This window comes from Nerophis ophidion, linkage group LG20 (assembly GCF_033978795.1).
Source record: "Nerophis ophidion isolate RoL-2023_Sa linkage group LG20, RoL_Noph_v1.0, whole genome shotgun sequence".
NCBI classification, from domain to species: Eukaryota; Metazoa; Chordata; class Actinopteri; order Syngnathiformes; family Syngnathidae; genus Nerophis; species Nerophis ophidion.
This window is the reverse complement of record NC_084630.1, coordinates 29,610,384-29,637,368: the sequence shown is the minus strand read 5'-3', so window position 1 is coordinate 29,637,368 and position 26,985 is coordinate 29,610,384. Positions and strand designations below refer to the sequence as shown.

At 44.3% G+C, this 26,985-nt stretch overlaps 1 protein-coding gene across 1 annotated transcript; it reads right to left on the bottom strand.

The window, feature by feature from the left end:
- Positions 1-352: 352 nt before the first annotated feature.
- On the bottom strand, positions 353-26,358 carry LOC133538979 (arsenite methyltransferase-like). The gene is made up of 11 exons (XM_061880947.1): positions 26,202-26,358; positions 25,870-25,903; positions 8,982-9,109; positions 8,770-8,920; positions 7,703-7,839; positions 7,534-7,603; positions 5,036-5,117; positions 4,831-4,962; positions 4,561-4,700; positions 4,374-4,496; positions 353-2,892 (listed from the first exon to the last, which is right to left on the bottom strand). Exons 1-11 carry the CDS (start codon positions 26,216-26,218, stop codon positions 2,785-2,787), a joined length of 1,122 nt encoding a protein of 373 aa, XP_061736931.1. The 5' UTR covers positions 26,219-26,358; the 3' UTR covers positions 353-2,784.
- Positions 26,359-26,985: the final 627 nt, after the last annotated feature.

Sequence of the window (26,985 nt, the reverse complement as noted above, 5' to 3'; positions counted from 1 at the left end):
ATAATAAAATGTTACTGTTCTTTTTAAGTGAACAGTCTAGAATGTACATAATGACTTTGTGTAGAGGTCCAGACTGAGTACAGAACAAAAGTTATGATGTAAACATGACTTTATGTCAGGGGTTTTCGAAGTCTAACACTTTTTGTGGGATATCCTCCTCGGGGCCAAAGTATTTAAATGTGCAGCAATTTAGGGATTTTTTTTCATAGTCTAACATTATGCCTTGATGTGCTCTATGCGTTTTTGTCGCCATCTGGTGGGTTTAGAGCGTAACTACTTGCTGTAGTTTTCAATGGCATTTTCTGTCTCAGCAACACACCAATGATACAACCCCGTGCAGACCACAATATCATCACGTCACGATTTGAAAACGTTTTATTTATCGTCTTAATACAAAACAACAATCAACTTGATAAAGAATAGGATTTAATAATTTAGGAATCAGTCAACTATAAACATTGCAGTCAAAGAACAAAGCCAGGTATTGACAATTTAAGACTTGTTTGAAATACGTTAATGTATCATATCAATAATTTTGAATGTTTGTGATTGTTTTTAAAGTCATTTGATGTATACTAATGTACTTGATATATAGCACACATTGTTCCATTTATTAAGAACTGTGAGGCAGACAAATAGGACAGAGACACATGTTCTGCAGAGAAGGGTCTTGCTGTCGCCGCAGACACTCTAAGTCGCGCCCACCACAACGGAAGTGAACCATGTTTTAAAGACATACCCACAGTGGTGCTGACAAAGCGAGAGTGGACACTTGATTTGTATTGTGATCCAAGATGGCTTATGCAACACACGCTGTTAATATTTCGGCTGATGAATGTATTGCTTTTTCGGATGATTATATGAAACAATAACTCCAACCGAAGCCCAAACCTAAACCAAGGCTGAGTCATACCAAAGACTATCAAAATGGTGCCCATTGCCTCCCTGCTTGGCACTCAGCATCAAGGGTTAGAATTGGGGGTTAAATCACCAAAATGTTTCCCCGAGCGCAGCCACCGCTGCTGCTCACTGCTCCCCTCACCTCCCAAGGGGTGGAACAAGGGGATGGGTCAAATGCAGAGGATAATTTCACCACGCCCAGCGTGTGTGTGTGTCTATCAGTGGTACTTTACCTTAACTTTTTTTTTATTTCTGTGTTGCGTCTTGTCTCTCTAGCCTCACGTCCGTTGTCGTCACCCCTATGACCGCATCTTTAAAGGCCTACTGAAATGAGATTTTCTTATTCAAACAGGGATAGCAGGTCCATTCTATGTGTCATACTTGATCATTTCGCGATATTGCCATATTTTTGCTGAAAGGATTTAGTAGAGAACATCCACGATAAAGTTCGCAACTTTCGGTGCTAAGAGAAAAGCCCTGCCTCTACCGGAAGTCACAGACAATGATGTCACATGTTTGATGGCTCCTCACATATTCACATTGTTTTTAATGGGAGCCTCCAACAAAAAGTGCTATTTGGACCGAGAAAACGACAATTTCCCCATTAATTTGAGCGAGGATGAAAGATTTGTGTTTGAGGATATTGATAGCGACGGACTAGAAAAAAAAAAAAAAAGTTAAAAAAAAAAACGTGATTGCATTGGGACGGATTCCGATGTTTTTAGACACATTTACTAGGTTAATTCTGGGAAATCCCTTATCTTTCTATTGTGTTGCTAGTCTTTTAGTGAGTTAAATAGTACCTGATAGTCGTAGGTGTACGTCCACGGGTGTCTTGACACGCAGTGTCTCAGGGGAGTCGACGGCAGCTATGGACGGCACAAGCTCACCTTTTCTCCGGTAAGAACTGACTTTTTAACCACAATTTTCTCACCGAAACCTGCTGGTTGACATGTGGGATCCATGTTCTCTTGACCGCGCTCTGATCCATAGGAAAGTTTCCACCTCCAGGAATTTTAAACAAGGAATCACCGTGTGTTTGTGTGGCTAAAGGCTAAAGCTTCCCAACTCCATCTTTCTACTGTGACTTCTCCAATATGAATTGAACAAATTGCAAAAGATTCAGCAACACAGATGTCCAAAAAACTGTATAATTATGCCGTTAAAGCAGACGACATTCAGCTGTGTATGTGCAGCCCTCATACTTCCTAAAAACCCGTGACGTCTTGCGTACACGTCATCATTACACGAAGTTTCAAAGACGAAACTCCCGGGAAATTTAAAATTGTAATTTAGTAAACTAAAAAGGTCGTATTGGCATGTGTTGCAATGTTAATATTTCATCTTTGATTTATAAACAGGCTTCACGGTGGCAGAGGGGTTAGTGCGTCTGCCTCACAATACGAAGTTCCTGCAGTCCTGGGTTCAAATCCAGGCTCGGGATCTTTCTGTGTGGAGTTTGCATGTTCTCCCCGTGAATGCGTGGGTTCCCTCCGGGTACTCCGGCTTCCTCCCACTTCCAAAGACATGCACCTGGGGATAGGTTAATTGGCAACACTAAATTGGCCCTAGTGTGTGAATGTGAGTGTGAATGTTGTCTGTCTATCTGTGTTGGCCCTGCGATGAGGTGGCGACTTGTCCAGGGTGTACCCTGCCTTCCGCCCGATTGTAGCTGAGATAGGCGCCAGCGCCCCCCGCGACCCCGAAAGGGAATAAGCGGTAGAAAATGGATGGATGGATGGATGGATTTTTAAACTATCAGACTGCGTGGTGGGTAGTAGTGGGTTTCAGTAGGCCTTTAAGTGGGCTCGACTTAAGAATGTCTGCGGCTGCATCTATATGTACTTGGTTCTGGACGTGGGATCGCTCTTTTCCTACAATCCATCACTTGCAGCAAGTCGCAATCTTTGTGCCGCAGCACCCCCCGGTGGCTGAACCCGGACCCTGCTTCGGCAGCTGCTCAGCAAGCTCAAAAGGATCTTCAGTGCCTGCCTGAATGACCAATTCAATGAAAAATTGATTACAATTTTGGATTAAATTAGGTGTAGTTTCATTAAAAAAATATATGTGCAAACATTCATATTGCTGTTTCATTTCATACAAACAAGGTTGCAATCAACCAAGTCCATCAGTGTGGGTTTACTGGTACCTGCGCTTAAGCTCTGTTATCAGACTCAGGGTTGCATATTATGACAGAAATGCATAGAAGAAGTGAATCTATTTCAATATCAAAATCAAGCACTGTTGTACAATACCTACAATAAGCTTGATTTTTGATTCAGAGAGAGTTTAAAGGTTGAACACGAAAGGATATTTCTAATCAAGATCAGGTTTGTTAATGAATATAGGAGTTAAATGACCATAAGGAGCTGATAAAATGACATTTGTAAGAGCTGGAGAAGAGAACATTCATTCTTGTTCAAGGTTCTCAGCATGAGTCCACAGTCTGGTTAAGACTCTGAGACAGCTGCTTGACCTTGTGCTTTGAGAGTGTGTGTTTGTGAGAATGTTTTCCTCAAATGTGATTGTGTGCACAGTGAGACGGCGGGCCTCTTTGGGTGTGTCCTCAATGAACATGTTGACCTGTGGTAGGCATTTTGTGGCACCTAAAGAAGAATGTGTTTGTGGCCAAGTTTTGGTTTTTAATATCAGTGTAACACGCAAGGGGCTATAGGGCTGACTGTAGCCTAGTGCGTATCATATTACAAAGGTGCTATGTGGGTGTTATGCTCTAATTATAAAAAATATCCAATTTATAACTACTTAGCGGGGAACTAATTTACCACAGTCAGGCACGGAACCAATTAAAAGCGATAAACAAGAGTTTACTGTATTACTCTTGGTGATGAGAAGTAGATTTGGCTAAGTGTCTGCATAAAAGAACCAACGACAATTCAGTTGAAGTATGCTTATAATTACATATCAAGAAATAACGTATTATTAATATTTTACAAGTTATGTCAATATTTGTATTTACTGCAAATAATTACGTATGAACAATACACAAAAAGACTGCGTTGACAAGTACAATTGTTTTCAATCCTATATGTTCAATAGTCATGTGTTTGTATTCCAGATAATATCCTAAGGTTGTAAAAAAAAAAAAAAAAAAAAAAAAAAAATTGGTTGATAAGTAAGGAAAGTGACATCAATTGAAAACTGCTATGCTGCTTGGGAATTAATGGAAAAAATGAACAAAATAAATGGGGAAAAAAAAAGAAAAAGAAAAATAATTCTTAGAACGTATTTACTTAAGCAAAATGCTTGGTTACAATATAAACTTAAATAGTACGATCGTTTTGGTCGTCAATCTTCAAAGTAACGCTGCGATCCTGCTAAACCAAACCAAACCTATTAAAAAGGACATGTTGACACAAAAAAAGTTGTGGTTGTGGCTCTGAACAACTGCATCGTGTTTATGCCTCTGCTGCTGAAAGTCATCATGTCCGCAAATTTCAAAGCGTATCACTGACCTTTGGTCGGACTCCGCAGGGTTCAGAGGAGCCTCCTGGTGGCTGGAAAGTGAAGTCATGTGCAAATCTGGAATGGGTCAGAATGGAGGCGACTTCTGCGTCTACCTCCACCACTTGATCAGCCTGTCAGACAAAAATTAGGTTAAAAAAAAGCACTATGTGCTGATTCTGTTCTGAAGTTACAAACCTTGAAGGTGTACTGACAGTCAAAGCGGAGGGTGTCCTCCGCCCCTGTGATGTTACCATTATACATGACTTTACATGGCTTGGTGCTGCCTTTAGGGACCTTGAACAGACGATATGTGGCAGAAACAAACTTGAAGTCACCTGTAATGCACAAATTATAGCACAACATCAAACTATTGAATACAAAATAGAGTGAAAGCAGAAATTTAGTTTTTTTCTAAAACTGGGATTTTTTTATTGCAATCTGCCTTGACAAGAAGAAGCCTCACACCTAGAATGTCCTGCAGTTCCTTGTTGTCAACAGTGATGATGCTGGCTTGAACAAGCCTCGGGGGGCTGAATCCTACTTCCTTGGCCAACTGTAGGAGATCTTTGAACCAAAGTGCACCACCTAAACACTCACCTGTCACCAGAAAATCATACTGAGGCATGTGTCTGCAACTTTTATACATCAGTAGAACACTTGTCATACACACCCCACAGGACTTTGTGGTTTTTGATCTCCTCCGTTAGTCTTCCATTGCTGTAGACATCACTGAAGTAAAGCTCGCCACCGTCCTAAGTATCAGTAGAGTGTACAGTACAGGGTTAACATTCTTTATTGGTTTGGACGTCCTTTCTGAATTTTCTCTTTTAGAAATTTTCAATGGATATGATGCATGATCATGTAAATTCCACAACATAATCAGTGTGAAAACTTCACAAATTCAGTTGAATTTCAGTTTAAAGAACTGAAAATATTTTATAGTAAAACATTTTTAGAAAGCTTATTACATTTACAATTAGCAAGTACTGTTGTGAATCATAAGATGCATAAGAAAATTGAGCTCTAATTACAATAGTATTTATCACTTATATATACTGATACTATACTAGGTATCAATAGTATTGACATCTGGATCGATCAGCACTACTTTACAGAGAAGCTGTAGCGCAGGGGTCACCAACCTTTTTGAAACCAAGAGCTACTTCTTGGGTACTGATTATTGCGAAGGGCTACCAGTTTGATACACACTTAAATAAATTGCCAGAAATAACCAATTTGCTCAATTTACCTTTAACTCTATGTTATTATTAATAATAAATTATATTTATATTTGTGGAATCACTGATCATCATAATGATATATCACAATAAATATATATAGAAACAGATAAATATCAATATGCAACACTTTATTTTTATATTTTCTCTAAGTGCACATTTTTCAAATGGAACATTTTCAAATGATCACTCCTAAGACAGTCTTGTGAAATCACAATATCCCATTTTAACTAGCTAAGATTTTTAAAGAAATCATCAATTACTTTGCACCATGTTTGTACAAATAATAACTCATGTAAAATACAAAAGTCAACTCTAATTTTTTTTAGATTTGCCAAGATAGTTTTTTTTTATTTTAATCATAATAAGTTTGAAGAAATATTTCACAAATATTCTTCGTCGAAAAAACAAAAGGTAGAATGAAGAATTAAATTAAAATGTATTTAATATTCTTTACAATAAAAAAATATATATATACTTTAACATTGATTTAAATTGTCTGGAAAGAAGAGGAAGGAATTTAAAAGGTAAAAAGGTATATGTGTTTAAAAATCCTAATATCATTTTTAAGGTTGTATTTTTTCTCTAAAATTGTCTTTCTGAAAGTTATAAGAAGCAAAGTAAAACAATGTATTAATTTATTTAAACAAGTGAAGACCAAGTCTTTAAAATATTTTCTTGGATTCGCTTGGAATTGGTCTCTCTTAGAATTAAAAATGTCAAGCAAAGCTGCTATTTGAGCTATTTTTAGAACAGGCCAGCGGGCGACTCATCTGGTCCTTACGGGCGACCTGGTGCCCGCGGTGCTTGGTGACCACTGCTTTAGCGTTTAGCTTCTTGTGTCATTGGTGTGCGTAGCCATTTTTTATTACTCTGGTACTTTATTTAATACTCCGGTACTTTATTTATTACTCCGGTACTCTTGTCTTGTTCTGTATATTGTACAGTATTTTGTAAAGTGTTTTGTATGTTGTACAGGATTGCTTATTATTTTTATTGGATAGTATTATGTTTATTTCAATTCTTAGTTTTATCTCTATTACCTCTTGTGTGATTTTGTTTTTATCCCATATTGGTTCCCACTACCGCAACTTAAGTTGGAGTCCTTAATCACGTTATATGCAAATACAATGACAATAAAGTCCACTCTATTGTATTCTATTCTATTCATTCCTATTCCTCAAGTCCTCCAGTGATAATGATAGGGAAAAAAACTTTGTTTATTTTAATGGTGGTGAGGATGAGTATCATAGAAGCAGTACAGTATCGTTGGTGCTGTGGATATAGGACACATTCTCAAATTCTAGCCGGTGTTCTAAAAAGACATGCACACTGCCGCATGTGTGTAACAAGGAAAATGGAAATGTAATTGTGCCTCCCTGAGCGTGCACCCATTTGGAGGAAATCTTTCACGCGAGTGCAATCTTTAGCCATTTAATCACTAGGATACCGCTGCGGTAAAGATTGGTTGGGCTCTGCAGCTATTAGCCAATCAGTTAAAAATCTGTATTTGTTTAGTGCTTTGCTATATCTGGATTTATACCCAAAGCGCTCTAAATTATACATCACATTTACCCATCCACACACTGATGGTGGAAGCTGCAATGCAAGGCGCTAACCACGACCCATCAGGAGCAAGGGTGAAGTGTCTTGCCCAAAAACTGCAACTAGGATGGCGGAATCAGGAATCGAAGCTGGAACCCTAAAGTTGCTGGAATGGCCGATCTACCATCTGCGCCACAATGCCGCACAAATATCAGCTCTGATCAGATCCCACGATCAATTAATTTTGGGTCATCATAATGTTGGGGGGAATTTTGCCTATCATTTGCAATCCCTATGAGACAAGCATACATATGCTTTTGTTAGAATAGTTGTTGGCTCCTTTTCCAAATTAGTCAAGATTTTTGTCCTGTTTGGTTTATTGTACCTTGAGCACATTGTGGGCTTCAGTCAGGACTTGTTTCTTATCCGGCGAAAGATTCACCACACAGTTGGAGCTAAGTGATAAAAGGCACATTTGATTATTGTAAATAAATATATAAAATTATACAGCTTTAAATTGTGAGGGCAAGAGATGAGAAAACAATATATCTTACATGATGATATCAAATGAGTTCTTTTCCAGACCAGCTTTTGTTAAGGCCTCGATGTAACCAAGGACAAAAGTCACATTGGGCTTCTTGTAGCCGAACTCCTTCATGTGAAAATCCACATGTTTCCTGGCTACTTCAAGCTAGAAAACAACAGACATGTACACTTGAGGTCAGTGTGCAGAATATATTATGCAGTTTATTAATATTTACAACACCTAATTAATATTTAGTATTAATTAGGTGTTGTATTTGTATGTCTTCTAAATTGCTTTGTACATGTGTATCCCATGTATTATAAGGCTGGAATCGAACTAATTATTTAATTAGATGGATTGTGTGATTTTGTAAATAAAAAAATAAAAAAAGAACTTGGGAAAATTTTTTTTAAATATGTTGCAGCAAATTCAACATAATAAAAACACCCAAGTATAAAGAAACCTGGACTGGGGTAAACATATTGATATTTTAAACTCCGAAAGTCCACCGTCCACTGCAGTGAACCACTGTATTTTGCATGACAGCAGTATTATTTCTGAACTAATTTACCCATCCATTTTCTACCGCTTATTCCCTTGTGGGGTTGCGGGGGGCGCTGGCGCCTATCTCAGCTACAATCGGGCGGAAGGCGGGGTACATCGCAGGGCCAACACAGATAGGCAGACAACATTCACACTCAAATTCACACACTAGGGCCAATTTAGTGTTGCCAATCAACCTATCCCCAGGTGCATGTTTTTGGAAGCGGGAGGAAGCCGGAGTTCCCGGAGGGAACCCACGCATTCACGGGGAGAACATGCAAACTCCACACAGAAAGATCCCGAGCCTGGGATTGAACCCAGGACTGCAGGACCTTCGTATTGTGAGGCAGACGCACTAACCCCTCTGCCACTGTGAAGCCCGAACTAATTTATAACTAACCAAAAACAAATGTCCACAACAGATAATGCTGGTTCTCAAAATAAGAATGATAGTGACAGTCTTTTTGCGTTTATGGAAATACGGCCCTGAATAGCCAGGGCCTAGTGTGAGCACCAAATAAATTGTGTCGATCGAACACACGGTAGTGCTACCTGATCCTCAGTCATGTCAATACCAGTGACATGGCCCGTCTCTCCCACCAGCTGACTCAGCATGTAGCAGTCTCTACCACTCCCACTTCCCAGGTCCAGAATCCTGCAGCCCTCCAAACACTCTGGCACCACAAGACCGCAACCATAGTATCTAAAGAACCAGAAAGCACACTCAGGAATATTGCCGATATGTCAATATATGCAAAGACAACCTGTCGGTGACATCAGGATGGACTTTCTTCAGAGCTTGAAGGATGAATTTGGGGAGTGGCTGGGCTGGAGCCACGCAGGCATTGCTCTTCAGGTCTGAGGTGTTCTTCAACGTCTTTCCATAATAATCCTACATGAGAAGACAAATATGATGACGTCACAGAGTGACGTTCGGTCAGTGCATTTATGTGAGAACAGTTTTCAACCATTTTAAGGTCCCTGTGACTCCCAAACAATTTGCCATTGTATTTGATGCCATTCCAACAGGTGTTGTTAAGTTGTACAGGGGTTATTAATTTCCTCTTTCTGCCGTAACAATTGTGAATGATCCACTAGACACTCCTTTTTTTGATCAGAAAAATAACACAAAAATCCACAGCTTATTCTAAAATGATTGTGTGTCTGTCTCTTATGTAATTGTGCTTTGGGAATGATGTTGTGAATGACATCTGATGGGTCAAAACGTGGTCTCTTCCTAACAAGTATTTACTTACGAACAAAGTCAAAGAGATATATTTCAAAATCATTCCAAGGATGTCGTAGTCGTAATGGTTTTTACAGTCCTTTGAGACATTTGTGATTTAGGGCTATATAAACAAACATTGATTGATTGATTGATTTATGGTTATTAGCCTGTAAAGACTGTGATGTTAGATACGAGAAGGACATTGTTGTTACCTGCACCTTATGTAACATGCATCCAGAGACTGTTTACCACCTGTTTTGAACTTGTAAAAGCATCGGTCACTATGGCAAGGCAACGGTTGTTTCATCCTGGACAATATTCCTGACAAATGTGTGCTATGTCTTAAAGATGTGCTATTTGGATATAGACAGTATGACAAAAATTTAGAAAAGGTATTTTTTGTTTACAACTTCATAATAATAATGGCTAAGTTTTATAGTCATAAATCTAAGGTTCTCAATACCCGACCTGTTTTGTGTGCCTTTAAAAAAAACCCTAGAACTTTCCTTTAAAACACTTTCTACCTCTAGCAACCAGAAAGCTATGAAAACTATGATGCTGTGCTCCAAATTTGGACTATTTACGGAACTTGTGTGAGTCTATGGCTTAACACATTGCCACATACATACATATACATACATATGTATATACGGTATATATATATATATATATATATATATATATATATATATATATATATATATATATATATATATATATATATATATATATATATATACATATATATGTATACACACAGCATATATTTATATTAAGATATATATATATATACATATATATATATATATATACACAGCATATATTTATATTAATATATATATACATACATATAAACATACATATATATATATATAAATAAATATATATATATACAAATATATATACATACATACATATATATATACATACATAAATACATATATATATATATATACATACATAAATACTAGGGTTGTAACGGTACATGTATTTGTATTGAACCGTTTCGGTACGGGGGATTCCGTTCGGCACGCATGTGTACCGAACGAGTTTGTAAGCAGAAGTCTTCACAAGCTGCTCTGCTTTCTGCCTCTGTCTCAGCAGCAAACATTGTACCACCCACACAACCCTCTGATTGGTTACATACAAAGCCAATCAACAGTGCGTATTCAGAGCGATGTAACACCCAATCAGCAGTGCGTATTCAGAGCGCATGTAGTCAATGCTTCAGCGTCGAGCAGATGTTCGTTTAGCAGGGGAGCAGCGGACAGCGTACTCTCCCCAAATGATAATAAACACCTCCCAGTCACAACTATTACAAACATCACTATGAGCCTGTTGACCTTCTAGAAACTTAAACTGCAGCTCAGCTCGCTCGCAGTTCTGGCTTGAGGTGAAGGCTAATTAGCTTTTAGCGTAACGTTAGCTCAATTTGCTGTGTGTGTGTGTGTGTGTGTGTGTGTGTTTGTGTGTGCGTTTGTGTGTGTGTTAGGGGCAGCAAAGCCTTGTCTGTCTGTTATTTTATTGAACTCAATGGTGTTCAGGGATGAATAGTTTCTCCTATTGCTATTGTACTATTTTTTTAGCTATAGTTATATTAATCATTAGTAATGAAGCAGCCTAGTTTTGAATGGCAGGTTCCCTGCTATCACATGTTGATAAAAATATAACATTTACATAATAAAAGTCAACTACAGGCTTCCCAAATGCTCTAATAAATTAAGCATGATGAGTTGACTTGAAACTGTTTAATGTTGCACTTTTTATATGTAGAAGAAAGTTTTTTTCATTTTATTTAATCAAAGCAACAACTTGAGGCAGTTTAATGTGGTTTAACGTGGGCAGAATTATTAAAGTGTTCCCAATGTTAAAAAGGATAAAGGCATTGTTTACAAATTTGGTAAATAAATAACCCAAAAATGTATATTTTGTTGTTTTCTTACTGTACCGAAAATGAAACGAACCGTGACCTCTAAACCGAGGTACGTACCGAACCGAAATTTTTGTGTACCGTTACACCCCTAATAAATACATATACAAACATACATATATATATATATGTATATTATATATATATATATTATATATATACATATATATATATATATATATATATATATGTATATATTATATATATATATATTATATATATATATATTATATATATACATATATATCCATCCATCCATCCATCATCTTCCGCTTATCCGAGGTCGGGTCGCGGGGGCAACAGCCTAAGCAGGGAAACCCAGACTTCCCTCTCCCCAGCCACTTCGTCTAGCTCTTCCCGGGGGATCCCGAGGCGTTCCCAGGCCAGCCGGGAGACATAGTCTTCCCAACGTGTCCTGAGTCTTCCCCGTGGCCTCCTACCGGTTGGACGTGCCCTAAACACCTCCCTAGGGAGGCGTTCGGGTGGCATCCTGACCAGATGCCCGAACCACCTCATCTGGCTCCTCTCGATGTGAAGGAGCAGCGGCTTTACTTTGAGTTCCTCCCGGATGGCAGAGCTTCTCACCCTATCTCTAAGGGAGAGACCCGCCACACGGCGGAGGAAACTCATTTTGGCCGCTTGTACCCGTGATCTTATCCTTTCGGTCATGACCCAAAGCTCATGACCATAGGTGAGGATGGGAACGTAGATCGACCGGTAAATTGAGAGCTTTGCCTTCCGGCTCAGCTCCTTCTTCACCACAACGGACCGGTGCAACGTCCGCATTACTGAAGACGCCGCACCGATCCGCCTGTTGATCTCACGATCCACTCTTCCCTCACTCGTGAACAAGACTCCTAGGTACTTGAACTCCTCCACTTGGGGCAGGGTCTCCTCCCCAACCCGGAGATGGCACTCCACCCTTTTCCGGGCGAGAACCATGGACTCGGACTTGGAGGTGCTGATTCTCATTCCGGTCGCTTCACACTCGGCTGCGAACCGATCCAGCGAGAGCTGAAGATCCCGGTCAGATGAAGCCATCAGGACCACATCATCTGCAAAAAGCAGAGACCTAATCCTGCGGTCACCAAACCGGAACCCCTCAACGCCTTGACTGCGCCTAGAAATTCTGTCCATAAAAGTTATGAACAGAATCGGTGACAAAGGACAGCCTTGGCGGAGTCCAACCCTCACTGGAAATGTGTTCGACTTACTGCCGGCAATGCGGACCAAGCTCTGGCACTGATCGTCTAGGGAACGGACCGCCACAATAAGACAGTCCGATACCCCATACTCTCTGAGCACTCCCCACAGGACTTCCCGAGGGACACGGTCGAATGCCTTCTCCAATTCCACAAAGCACATGTAGACTGGTTGGGCAAACTCCCATGCACCCTCAAGAACCCTGCCGAGAGTATAGAGCTGGTCCACAGTTCCACAACCAGGACGAAAACCACACTGTTCCTCCTGAATCCGAGGTTCGACTATCCGACGTAGCCTCCTCTCCAGTACACCTGAATAAACCTTACCGGGAAGGCTGAGGAGTGTGATCCCACGATAGTTGGAACACACCCTCCGGTCCCCCTTCTTAAAGAGAGGAACCACCACCCCGGTCTGCCAATCCAGAGGTACCGCCCCCGATGTCCACGCGATGCTGCAAAGTCTTGTCAACCAAGACAGCCCCACAGCATCCAGAGCCTTAAGGAACTCCGGGCGGATCTCGTCCACCCCCGGGGCCTTGCCACCGAGGAGCTTTTTAACTACCTCAGCGACCTCAGCCCCAGAAATAGGAGAGTCCACCACAGATTCCCCAGGCACTGCTTCCTCATAGGAAGACGTGTTGGTGGGATTGAGGAGGTCTTCGAAGTATTCCTTCCACCTGTCCACAACATCCGCAGTCGAGGTCAGCAGAACACCATCCACACCATACACGGTGTTGATAGTGCACTGCTTCCCCTTCCTGAGGCGGCGGACGGTGGTCCAGAATCGCTTCGAAGCCGTCCGGAAGTCGTTTTCCATAGCTGCCCCGAACTCTTCCCATGTCCGAGTTTTTGCCTCCGCGACCGCTGAAGCTGCACACCGCTTGGCCTGTCGGTACCTGTCCACTGCCTCCGGAGTCCTATGAGCCAAAAGGACCCGATAGGACTCCTTCTTCAGCTTGACGGCATCCCTCACCGCTGGTGTCCACCAAGGGGTTTTAGGATTGCCGCCCCGACAGGCACCAACTACCTTGCGGCAACAGCTCCGATCTGCCGCCTCGACAATAGAGGTGCGGAACATGGTCCACTCGGACTCAATGTCCAGCACCTCCCTCGTGACATGTTCAAAGTTCCTCCGGAGGTGGGAATTGAAACTTTGTCTGACAGGAGACTCTGCCAGACGTTCCCAGCAGACCCTCACAATGCGTTTGGGCCTCCCAGGTCTGTCCGGCATCCTCCCCCACCATCGCAGCCAACTCACCACCAGGTGGTGATCGGTAGAAAGCTCCGCCCCTCTCTTCACCCGAGTGTCCATAACATGAGGCCGCAAATCCGATGACACAACTACAAAGTCGATCATGGAACTGCGGCCTAGGGTGTCCTGGTGCCAAGTGCACATATGGACACCCTTATGTTTGAACATGGTGTTTGTCATGGACAAACTGTGACGAGCACAAAAGTCCAATAACAAAACACCACTCGGGTTCAGATCCGGGCGGCCATTCTTCCCAATCACGCCTCTCCAGGTTTCACTGCCGTTGCCAACGTGAGCGTTGAAGTCTCCCAGTAGGACAAGGGAATCACCCGGGGGAGCACTTTCCAGTACTCCCTCGAGCGTTCCCAAAAAGGGTGGGTACTCTGAATTCCTGTTTGGTGCATAAGCACAAACAACAGTCAGGACCCGTCCCCCCACCCGAAGGCGGAGGGAGGCTACCCTTTCGTCCACCGGGTTGAACTCCAACGTACAGGCTTTGAGCCGGGGGGAAACAAGAATTGCCACCCCAGCCCGTCGCCTCTCACTGCCGGCAACGCCAGAGTGGAAGAGGGTCCAATCCCTCTCGAGAGAAGTGGTTCCAGAGCCCTTGCTGTGCGTCGAAGTGAGTCCGACTATATCCAGCCGGAATTTCTCGACTTCGCGCACTAGCTCAGGCTCTTTCCCCCCCAGTGACGTGACGTTCCACGTCCCAAGAGCTAGCTTCTGTAGCCGAGGATCGGACCGCCAAGTGCCCTGCCTTCGGCTGTCGCCCAGCTCACAATGCACCCGACCTCTATGGCCCCTGCTATGGGTGGTGAGCCCATTGGAGGGGTGACCCACGTTGCCTCTTCGGGCTGTGCCCGGCCGGGCCCCATGGGAACAGGCCCGGCCACCAGGCGCTCGCCATCGTGCCCCACCTCCGGGCCTGGCTCCAGAGGGGGGCCCCGGTGACCCGCGTCCGGGCGAGGGAAATCTGGGTCCATGATGTTTCTTCTTCATAAAGGTCTTCGAGCTGCTCTTTGTCTGATCCCTCACCTAGAACCTGTTTGCCTTGGGAGACCCTACCAGGGGGCTTTATGCCCCCGGACAACATAGCTCCTAGGATCATTGGGACACGCAAACTCCTCTACCACGATAAGGTTGCAGCTCAGAGAGGAGTACATATATATATATATATATATACATATATATATATATATAAATATATATATACATACATAAATGTGTATATATATGTATATATATATATATACATACATGTGTATATATACACATGTATATATATATATATATATATATATATATATATACATACATACATGTGTATATATATATATATATATATATATATATATATATAGCATTCTACCGTAGTTGCTTTTAATGAGTTTACAACACACTGGAGCTGTTTTGTACTGTTTTCTATGGTTTTTGTACTTGTTTTGGTTGTTATTGTTCATATGTTTGTTTGTAAATGTTGAACTTTATAAATAAAGGAATATATATATATATATATATATATATATATATATATATATATATATATATATACATAAATTACCATTCAAAAAATATATGTATATTGATTGATTGGAACTTGTATTAGTAGATTGCACAGTACAGTACATATTCCGTACAATTGATCACTTTTGGTCAGTTGTACGGAATTGGGTTGTAGTTGCCTGGAGGTGTTCTTTTACTGCAGTTTTGGAGGAGGATAGAGATGCACTTTCTTTTGCACCTGTTGGGAGTGCATTCCATATTGATGTGGCATAGAAGGAGAATGAGTTAAGACCTTTGTTGGATCGGAATCTTGGTTTAACATTGTTTGTGGAACTCCCCCTGGTGTTGTGGTTATGGCGGTCATTTACGTTCTGGAAGTAGTTTGACATGTACTTCGATATCAGGGAGGTGTAGTGAATTTTATAGACTAGGCTCAGTGCAAGTTGTTTTACTTTATATATATATATATATATATATATATATATATATATATATATATATATATATATATATATATACATACATATATATATATATATATATATATATATATATAAATATACATATATATATACATATACATATATATATATACATATATATATATATATATATATATATTAGGGGTGTAACGGTACACAAAAATTTCGGTTTGGTACGTACCTTGGTTTAGAGGTCACGGTTCGGTTCATTTTCGGTACAGTAAGAAAACAACAAAATATAAATGTTTTGGTTATTTATTTACCAAATTTGTAAACAATGGCTTTATCCTTTTAACATTGGGAACATTATAATAATTCTGCCCACGTTAATCCACATTAAACTGCCTCAAATTGTTGCCTTGATTAAATAAAATGACAAAACCTTTCTTCTACATATAAAAAGTGCAATATTAAACAGTTTCAAGTCAACTCATCATGCTTAATTTATTAGACCATTTGGGAAGCCTGTAGTTGACTTTTATTATGTAAATGTTGTATTTTTGTCAGCATGTGATAGCAGGAAGCCTGGCATTCGAAACTAGGCTGCTACATTACTAATGATTAATGTAACTATAGCTGAAAAAAATAGTACAATAGCAATAAGAGAGATTAATCATCCCTGAACACCATGGAGTTCAAGTTAAATAACAGACAGACAGGGCTTTGCTGCCCCTAACACACGCATGCACGCACACAAATACACACACAGCAAAATTAGATAACGTTACGCTAAAAGCTAATTAGCCTTCACCTCTAGCCAGAACTGCGAGCGAGCTGAGCTGCAGTTTAAGTTTCTAGAAGGTCAACAGGCTCATAGTGATGTTAGTAGTTGTGCCAGGGAGGTGTTTATTATAAATTGGGGAGAGTACGCTGTCCGCTGCTCACCTGCTAAACATCTATCTGCTCGACGCTGAGGCATTGATTAAAAATGGTTGCAGAGCAGTTAAATGAACACTTAGCGTCTAACAATGTATGTGAAATCTTTCAATCCGGTTTCTGGGCAAATCACTCTACGGAGACAGCCCTCGCAAAAATGACTAATGATCTATTGCTAACGATGGATTCTGATGCGTCATCTGTGTTGCAGCTCCTCGATCTTAGCGCTGCTTTCGATACCATCGATCATAATATTTTATTAGAACGTATCAAAACACGAATTGGTATGTCAGACTTAGCCCTGTCTTGGTTTAACTCTTATCTTACTGATAGGATGCAGTGCGTCTCCCATAACAATGTGACCTCGGACTACGTTAAGGTAACGTGTGGAGTTCCCCAGGGTTCGGTCCTTGGCCCTGCACTCTTCAGCATCAACATGCTGCCGCTAGGTGACATCATACGCAAATACGGTGTTAGCTTTCACTGTTATGCTGATGACACCCAACTCTACATGCCCCTAAAGCTGACCAACACGCCGGATTGTAGTCAGCTGGAGGCGTGTCTTAATGAAATTAAACAATGGATGTCCGCTAACTTTTTCTAACTCAACGCCAAAAAAATGGAAATGCTGATTATCGGTCCTGCTAGACAGCGACCTCTATTTAATAACACAACTCTAACATTTGACAACCAAACAATTAAACAAGGCGACTCAGTAAAGAATCTGGGTATTATCTTCGACCCAACTCTCTCCATTGAGTCACACATTAAAAGCGTTACTAAAACGGCCTTCTTTCATCTCCGTAATATTGCTAAAATTCGCTCCATTCTGTCCTCTAAAGACGCTGAGATCATTATCCATGCGTTTGTTACGTCTCGCCTCGATTACTGTAACGTATTATTTTCGGGTCTCCTCATGTCTAGCATTAAAAGGTTACAGTTGGTACAAAATGCGGCTGCTAGACATTTGACAAGAACAAGAAAGTTTGATCATATTACGCCTATACTGGCTCACCTGCACTGGCTTCCTGTGCACTTAAGATGTGACTTTAAAGTTTTACTACTTGCGTATAAAATACTACATGGTCTAGTTCCAGCCTATCTTGCCAATTGTATTGTACCATATGTCCCGGCAAGAAATCTGCGTTCAAAGGACTCCGGCTTATTAGTGATTCCCAAAGCCCAAAAAAAGTCTGCGGGCTACAGAGCGTTTTCATTTCGGGCTCCAGTACTCTGGAATGCCCTCCCGGTAACAGTTCGAGATGCCACCTCAGTAGAAGCATTTAAGTATCACCTTAAAACTCATTTGTATACTCTAGCCTTTAAATAGACTCCCTTTTTAGACCAGTTGATCTGCCGTTTCTTTTCTTTTTCGGTGCCCATGTACTGCTTGCCTGTGTATCGGCTGGGGACATCTCTGCGCTGCTGATCCGCCTCCGCTTGGGGTGTTTTCCTGCTGGCTCCGCTGTGAACGGGACTATCGCTGCTGTGTTGGATCCGCTTTGGACTTGACTCTCGTGACTGTGTTGGATCCATTATGGATTGAACTTTCACAGTGTCATGTTAGACCCGCTCGACATCCATTGCTTTCGTCCTCTCCAAGGTTCTTAGTCATCATTGTCACCGACGTCCCACTGGGTCATCATTGTCATCGACGTCCCACTGGGTGTGAGTTTTCCTTGCCCTTATGTGAGCCTACCAAGGATCTCATAGTGGTTTGTGTTGTGGTTTGTGCAGCCCTTTGAGACACTAGTGATTTAGGGCTATATAAGTAAACATTGATTGATTGATTGATTGACATGCGCTCTGAATACGCACTGCTGATTGGCTGTTACATCGTTTTGAATACGCACTGCTGATTGACTTTGTATGTAACCAATCAGATGGTTGTGTGGGTGGGACAATGCTGGGTGCCGAGACAGAGGCAGAAAGTAGAGCAGCTTGTTAAGACTTTAGATTACAAACTCGTTCGGTACACCCTTATACCGAACCGAAACCCCCGTACCGAAACGGTTCAATACAAATACACGTACCATTACACCCCTAATATATATATATATATTAGGGCTGCGAATCTCTGAGTGTCCCACGATTCGATTCAATATCGATTCTTGGGGTCACGATTCGATTCAAAATCAATTTTTTTTTTCAATTCAACAAGATTTATTAACGATTTTTTTCCCGATTCAAAAGGATTCTCTATTCATTCAATACATAAGATTTCAGCAGGATCTACCCCAGTCTGCTGACATGCAAGCAGAGTAGTATATTTTTGTAAAAAGCTTTTATAATTGTAAAGGACAATGTTTTATCAACTGATTGCAATAATGTACATTTCTTTTAACTATCAAACAAACCAAAAATATGACTTATTTTATCTTTGTGAAAACATTGGAAACAGTGTGTTGTCAAGCTTATGAGATGCGATGCAAGTGTAAGCCATTGTTCTTTTTTTTTTTTATAAAAGTCTAATGATAATGTCAATGAGGGATTTTTGATCACTGCTATGCTGAAATTATAACTAATATTGATGCTGTTGTTGATAATATTAATTTTTGTTTCACTACTTTTGGTTTGTTCTGTCTGTGTCGTGTTTGTGTCTCCTCTCAATTGCTCTGTTTATTGCAGTTCTGAGTGTTGCTGGGTCAGGTTTGGTTTTTGGAATTGGATTGCATTGTTATGGTATTGCTGTGTATTGTTTTGTTGGATTGCTAAAAAAAATAATAAAAAAAAACAATTGATTTAAAAAAAAATGAGAATCGATTCATAATCGCACAACGTCTTTGATTCTATTCAATATTTGAACCAATTTTTTCCCACACTGACTTTCTTAAAGTTGATAATATTGTAACGGGTTGAATTAAGGGGAGATGTTAATGTTAATGTGTCAACTTTCACGTACTTAGTTTCATGTACTGTTCTATGACACTGAAGTTTACGGAGTGCCAGTGAAGGCAACATGTTCAGAGTTGCATGCTGGGGGTTACCTGTGATTGGGTGAGGAATACGAGGGAGAGTGCTGTTATGTTGGGGTGCGGAAGTGAAAAAGGGGAGGTTTTAGAGTGAGAGAGACAGACGCACGAGACATAAGTTTAGCAATACTAGAGAGATATATAAATGTGCCTTTGGCGGTGATTACGCCCCACAGTAGCCTGTTACGTGTCTAACAATAAAGACAGCTAGTGTACTACGCCTCTCGACTGGTTTCTGTGGAAACGCTACACTGGTGTCAGAAGAAAAAAAAGACGGTGAGAAGAGAAAAGGGACGCTACACACCACCGTTACACACCTGTGGACACAGAAGGACGGAGGACACAGCGTCCACACTCCGGTGAGAAATGGAGTACGTAAAAAAAGTGAAGCGGGAAGAGGGAGCCGGGGTGCCGGAGCAATACGGCGCTTTCGGAGGCTGGGATGCGGCTGAGAGGGAGAGGGTGAGGACAACGACTGCTCAGATGGCCGCTGATGCCGGGTTCAGCTCCTCCGCCCGTCTCGGAGTTGGACTTGCCGCAGGTGGAGAGCCAGCCGCCGTCAGGACGGAGAATGTCGCCCCGCCCTCAGTGAAAACCCCCAGGTATGATGGCAAGGTTGAATGGGAAGCTTTTCACGCCCAGTTCGAACTGTTAGCCCGGGCCGGCAGGTGGTCCACAGAAATGAAAGCTCTTCAGCTAGCTATGTGCCTCACCGGGGATGCTCTGTCAAGCCTGCTGCTGCTGAGCCCAGAAGACAGGAGTGACTATGATGCTTTAGTGGGAGCATTAAAGAGGAGGTTTGGACAATGTTCAGCGGCTAGCTTACTTCGCTCCGAGCTGTGCAGCCGACAGAGACGGGCCGGGGAGCCATTAAGAGATCTCGCCAATGACATTGAAGGGCTGGTCCACCGCACCTACGCCCACATGTCCCCCGCCATACAGAGCAAATTAGCTCGTGACCATTTCCTGCAGGCGCTATCACCGGGTGACCCGCGTATCCAAACGCTGCTGGCTCACCCCAAGTCCCTCCTGGAGGCTTTGGAGCTGGCTTCACAGAGAGAGATGCTGGGTGCTGGCCCCCCCTTCTCCACGCTGGACAATGCACTGAGGGTGAGGGCCGCGAACGTACCTGAAAGGGACGACACAGCGCCTGCCTGGGCGGAGGAACTGACGCAGCTGGTGCGGGCTGCTTCGCTACGGGGAGAACAGCGCACCTGGGGGCGCACAAGGGTCTGCTGGGCGTGCGGAAAACCTGGCCATATGGCCTGGCAGTTCCCCAACGCCCCTAAAGACCAGGGAAACGACGCGGGGAACGCATAGCCGGGACGGCGCGGTGCCCCGGGAGAGCGCCCCAACCCCGAACGGGCGGGGATACAACACTGGAGGATACAGGGGGCCAACAGGTGCAGGTCGTGATGCTGGGCCGGACTGGGACAGGGAACTGTTGGTACGCCCCAGTGACATTCGGAGAGACATGCTGCTCTGCACTGGTGGACACGGGTTTGTCAGCCACCCTGGTCAGACCTGATGTGCTGGGAAGAGGAACCACAGTCTGGCCCACCTTAGTGAAGCTCCAGACGGTCACCAGAGACCGGGCCCCCATGGTGGGGGAGGCGGTGGAGACTGTGGGGGTGGGGAGAGAGATGGTTCGCTGCCCAGTGTGGGTCGCGAACCTGGAGGACTGCATACTAGGGTTGGATGTTCTTGAACTGATGGACTGTGTCATTAACACCAGGAGGGGAACGCTTACATTCCCAGACGGACATGTTGTACAGATGTCAAGACAACCATCCCGGCCGAACTACAACACTGCTCACGCGGTCGGGGTGCGGACGACAGAGGTGACATCAAGCATGGCTGCAGGCCCTGTCTTCCTCTGTGAGCCGACCACACCGCCCCCCTCATCACCCGCCACAAAACCACATCGACCCACCACAATTCCAGCCCTCGACTGCAACCCCCCCTACAGGCTGCCCGAGCTGCCTTCCACCCCGCCCACCGCAGATCCCCATGGTCGCCCAACACCTGCCACACCGCCTGACAGTGGAGAGAGAGTCGCGGCCGTGAGAGAGGTGTGGCAGAAGAACTGTGACGGACTGACTCACATCGAGCAGGGGTTGCTGTGGCAGCTCCTGCTGGAGTATAAAGACTGTTTCTCACTATCGGAGGATGACGTGGGCCAAACTGATCTAATCCGGCACGACATTGACACAGGGGATGCCCCGCCCATTAGAATGAGGCCCCGACGCCTTCCCCTGGCCCGACAGGCGGCAGCAGACAAAGCACTACAGGACATGCAGCGAGCAGGACTCATCGAACCCCCCACCAGCCCTTGGGCCGCCCCAGTAGTCATGGTGCCTAAAAAGTCCAAAGAGGACTGGCGGTTTTGTGTGGACTTCAGACCACTCAACAACGTAACAAGAAAAGACTCTTACCCCCTCCCACGAATCGACGAGGCCCTGGATACAGTGGCTGGGTCTTCCTGGTTCACCTCACTAGATCTGCGCAGCGGATACTGGCAGGTCCCCCTCACCCCCGCGGCCAGGCCCAAGACCGCCTTCATCACCAACGGGGGCTTGTGGCAGTTCAAGGTCCTTCCATTTGGCCTCTGTAACGCACCCGCTACATTCGAGAGACTAATGGACAGGTTGCTGGCTGGGATCCCCCACCAGGAGTGTGTCGTTTATCTAGACGACATCCTGGTCCATGGGGTATCGTTTGAGTCAGGCCTCAGGGGCCTCAGGCGCGTGCTGGAGAGAGTGGCAGCAGCAGGACTGAGGCTGCACCCCCAGAAGTGCTGCTTTATGAGACGGGAGGTCAGGTTCCTGGGTCACAGGCTGGGGGCTGGCGGCATCAGCACCATGGAAGAGAAAGTGCAGACTGTGCAGGACTGGCCCACCCTCAGCTCTATCTCCGAACTGAAGAGCTTCACAGGGCTGACCTCCTACGACAGGAGGTTCGTGAGGGGTTTCTCCAGCATAGCTGCGCCCCTGTTCCGGCTACCGCGTCCGAAAGAAAAGTTTGTCTGGACAGAGGAGTGCCAGACAGCGTTCACCTCACTTAAGAAGGCCCTCCTGGAGGCCCCGATTCTTGTCCCCCCTGACCCCACCCTACCCTTCGTGCTCGACACGGACGCCAGCAACGTCGGCACGGGGGCCATGCTGTCCCAGGTGACCCCCGAAGAGGAAAGAGTGGTTGCGTACTATAGTGGGACATTCAATAAGCACGAACGTCGTTACTGCGTCACCAGGCGGGAACTCCTTGCCGTGGTCAGTGCTATCAAACATTTCAAATACTACCTCGGGGGCCTCCACTTCACGGTTAGGACTGACCACGCAGCTTTACAGTGGCTCATGTCCTTCAGGGAGCCGGAGGGCCAGCTGGCACGCTGGATCGAACTGCTACAGTCGTACGACTTCACCATGGTCTACAGGCCGGGGAAACAACATGGGAACGCGGACGCACTTTCCCGCCGACCCTGCGCCGCCGACTACTGCCGCTACTGCGAGAAAAGGGAGACACGAGAAAGCGAGCAGCAGCAAGACGAGGTGAAATGTTCGGCGGTGGGACTAACAGCTGTGGACACAGCAGAGTGGAGGCTCAAACAGGAAGAGGACAATGACATCAGACCGGTGCTCACGTGGACGACAGCTCAACGTCGACCCCCATGGGGAGAGGTTGGGCTTTGCTCCAGGGCCACGAAGGGGCTCTGGAATATGTTCTCAAACCTGCGTGTGTGTGACGGGGTGCTTCAGAGGGGGTGTAGGGAGGCTGCTACAGGAGAGACACTGTGGCAGGTGGTCGTACCCAGGGCCCTACGCGAAACAGTGTTACAGGCAGTGCACGGAGCTCCCGGCTCTGGTCACTTCGGGGTTGGCAAAACACTCCGCCGCCTACGTCAGGGGTTTTACTGGGGGCAGCATAGGCGGGACGTGAAGGACTATTGCCGCCGCTGTGACAGCTGCACGGCGCGTAAAGGCCCCACCGACAGATCGCACGCCCAGCTTCATCAGTTCCCAGCGGGCTGCCCCATGGAGAGAGTGGGGATTGACGTTCTCGGACCGTTTCCCCGCTCGGAGAGAGGTAACCGTTATATCCTCACAGCCATGGATTACTTCACTAAGTGGCCAGAAGCATACTGCCTGCCGGACCAAGAGGCAGGAACCATAGTGGATGCGCTGGTGGAGGGGATGTTTAGCAGACTTGGGGTCCCCGAAGTCATCCACACAGACCAGGGCAGGAACTTCGAGTCCCGCGTATTTACGGCCATGTGTGAACAACTGGGCTCCCACAAGACACGCACTACACCCCTCCACCCGCAGAGCGACGGACTGGTCGCCAGATTCAACCGCACGTTGGCGCAGCAGCTGACCATAGTGACAGCCAAACACCAACGTGACTGGGACACTCATGTCCCCCTGGTGTTTATGGCGTACCGGTCCGCCGCCCAAGACTCCACCTCCTGCTCCCCGGCCCTTCTCATGCTCGGCAGGGAGATCAGGACCCCGGCTGAGCTGATGGTGGGCAAGCCGCCCGACAGCCCAGCAGTCCCCCCGGGGTCCGAATATGCCAGGAAGCTGCAGGACCGCCTAGAGTCTGCTCACAAGTTCGTCAGAGAGCAGTTAAGGAGCGCAGGAGCAAGACAAAAGAGGAACTATGACGTGCATGCCAAAGGGCGACATTTTAGTACTGGAGAACTGGTCTGGGTGTTGAGCCCATTGAGACAGAAGGGCAGGTGCCCGAAGCTGGACAGCAAGTGGGTGGGACCCTGCAGGGTCCTAGAGAGACTAGGTGAGCTTGTGTATAGAGTACAGCTGCCACCAAGAGGTAGAAAAGTTGCCTTACACCGTGACAGACTTGCCCCCTACCGGGGAACGACCGTGCCCCCGGGACAAGGGGGCGGAACGCGAGAGAGCTTGGACACTACCCCAGACACTCCCCATGCCCCCACCAATGGACTGTCCCCCCCACCCCACCACCAATGGACAGTCTGCTTCCCACTTCCCCACCAAGGGACCTGTCCTGTCTGACCCCCCCATAATGGATTGTTAACCCCCCACCCTGTGCCTATCTCGGGCCCCCTTTCCCCCCCACGGCACCTCCGGAGAGACGTCAGACCTCCCAGGCACCTGAGAGACTTTGTGTGCTCCCTCGGGGGCGAGGGACTTTGAAGAGGGGGTGTCGTGTAACGGGTTGAGTTAAGGGGAGATGTTAATGTTAATGTGTCAACTTTCACGTACTTAGTTTCATGTACTGTTCTATGACACTGAAGTTTACAGAGTGCCAGTGAAGGCAACATGTTCAGAGTTGCATGCTGGGGGTTACCTGTGATTGGGTGAGGAATACGAGGGAGAGTGCTGTTATGTTGGGATGCGGAAGTGAAAAAGGGGAGGTTTTAGAGTGAGAGAGACAGACGCACAAGACATAAGTTTAGCAATACTAGAGAGAGATATAAATGTGCCATTGGCGGTGATTACGCCCCACAGTAGCCAGTTACGTGTCTAACAATAAAGACAGCAAGTGTACTACGCCTCTCGACTGGTTTCTGTGGAAACGCTACAATATGTATAATGTATACCGTATTTCCTTGAATTGCCGCAGAGCATATAGTATGCGCCTGCCTTGAATTACTGCCGGGTCAAACTCGCTTCCCAAAATAATTAGCGCATGCGTAGTATTACCGCCTGGTCAAACTTGTGACGTCACGAGTGACACTTCCCCTGTCATAATTTTCAAAATGGAGGGGGCTGATTTCAATACCGGTAATTTGAAATTGCATAAAGGGAAGAAGATTAAGAGCTATTCAGTAGGATTTAAGGGCCAAGCTTACATCACACTCAATTTTTTACTGCATGCCTTTGGTAAGTGCCGGAGTGAGAAGAGGTATAAAACAATTAGCGCATGCTTACTTTTACCGCATGCCTTTGGTAAGCGCAGGAGTGAGAAGAGGTTTTAAATCAATTAGCGTCCCGGCGGCAATTCAAGGAAATACTGTAAATACATATGTGTGTGTGTGTGTGTGTGTTTGTGTGAACAACAAACAAATCAAATGAGAATGAACTTTACTGGCTGAGACAAAACTCCGTTAGTAGCCTATAACCTACTAAATGATATAAGAATATATGGCCAAAATACACAGCTTGTTATAAGTATAAGACATATGGATAGTGAGTCGGTACGATCATTTTTAAACATGCTTTATCCTACCTTGACATCCAGGTGAATGGTGGTGTCCACGAAGCTTTAAAAAACATAATGAAATAATGATAAACTTTATTACTAATACATCGCTTCTTGTACAGCACTCTTATGCTAACCGTAGCTAGCTCAAAATATAACATTTTAGATATATATTGCTGTGTATTTGTAATACAACTTGGTGAGTCAAACGATTAATATGTCATTATTTTCTAAGTTGTGCATATAAATATATATATAAACAGTTTGTGTCGTGTCATATGAACAGTGAATAGCAATGATAGCCACCATGCTCTAAGCTAAGCTAACGACCAGATGCTGTGTTTGTAGATTGTTCTTACCTTGTTTTATCCGACATTATAGCCGGTAAAAGTCCAGAATAAGCAGGAGAAAGTCGTGTAGTGAAAGTTGTGTTGGTGTGAGCTTGAGCTGCAAGGACATGAGTCTGCTTGAAGGTACAGGTGGGCGGGTCGGCGTGTCGATACCAGGGTGGTAGCAGTATCGGAACATTACTAAAGTTAAAGTTAAAGGCCTACTGAAATGAGATTTTCTTATTTTAAGGGTGATAGCAGGTCCATTCTATGTCTCATACTTGATCGTTTCGCGATATTGCCATATTTTTGCTTAAAGGATTTAATAGAGAACATCCACGATAAAGTTCGAAACTTTTGGTGTTAAGAGAAATGCCCTGCCTCTAGGGAAGTCACAGACGATGACGTCACACGTGTGGGGGCTCCTCACACCCTCACATTGTTTATAATGGGAGCCTCCAACAAAAAGTGCTATTCGGACCGAGAAAACGACAATTTCCCCATTAATTTGAGCGAGGTTGAAAGATTCGTGTTTGAGGATACTGATAGCGACGGACTAGAAAAAAAAAAAAGATTAAAAAAAAAGGTAAAAAAAAAAACGCGATTGCTTTGGGACGGATTCCGATGTTTTTAGACACATTTACTAGGATAATTCTGGGAAATCCCTTATCTTTCTATTGTGTTGCTAGTGTTTTAGTGAGTTAAATAGTACCTGATAGTCGGAAGGGTGTCTCCACGGCCGGGTGTCTTGACGCTAATGTCTCAGGCGAGTCGACGGCAGCTTTATGGACGGCACAAGCTCAGCTTTTCTCCG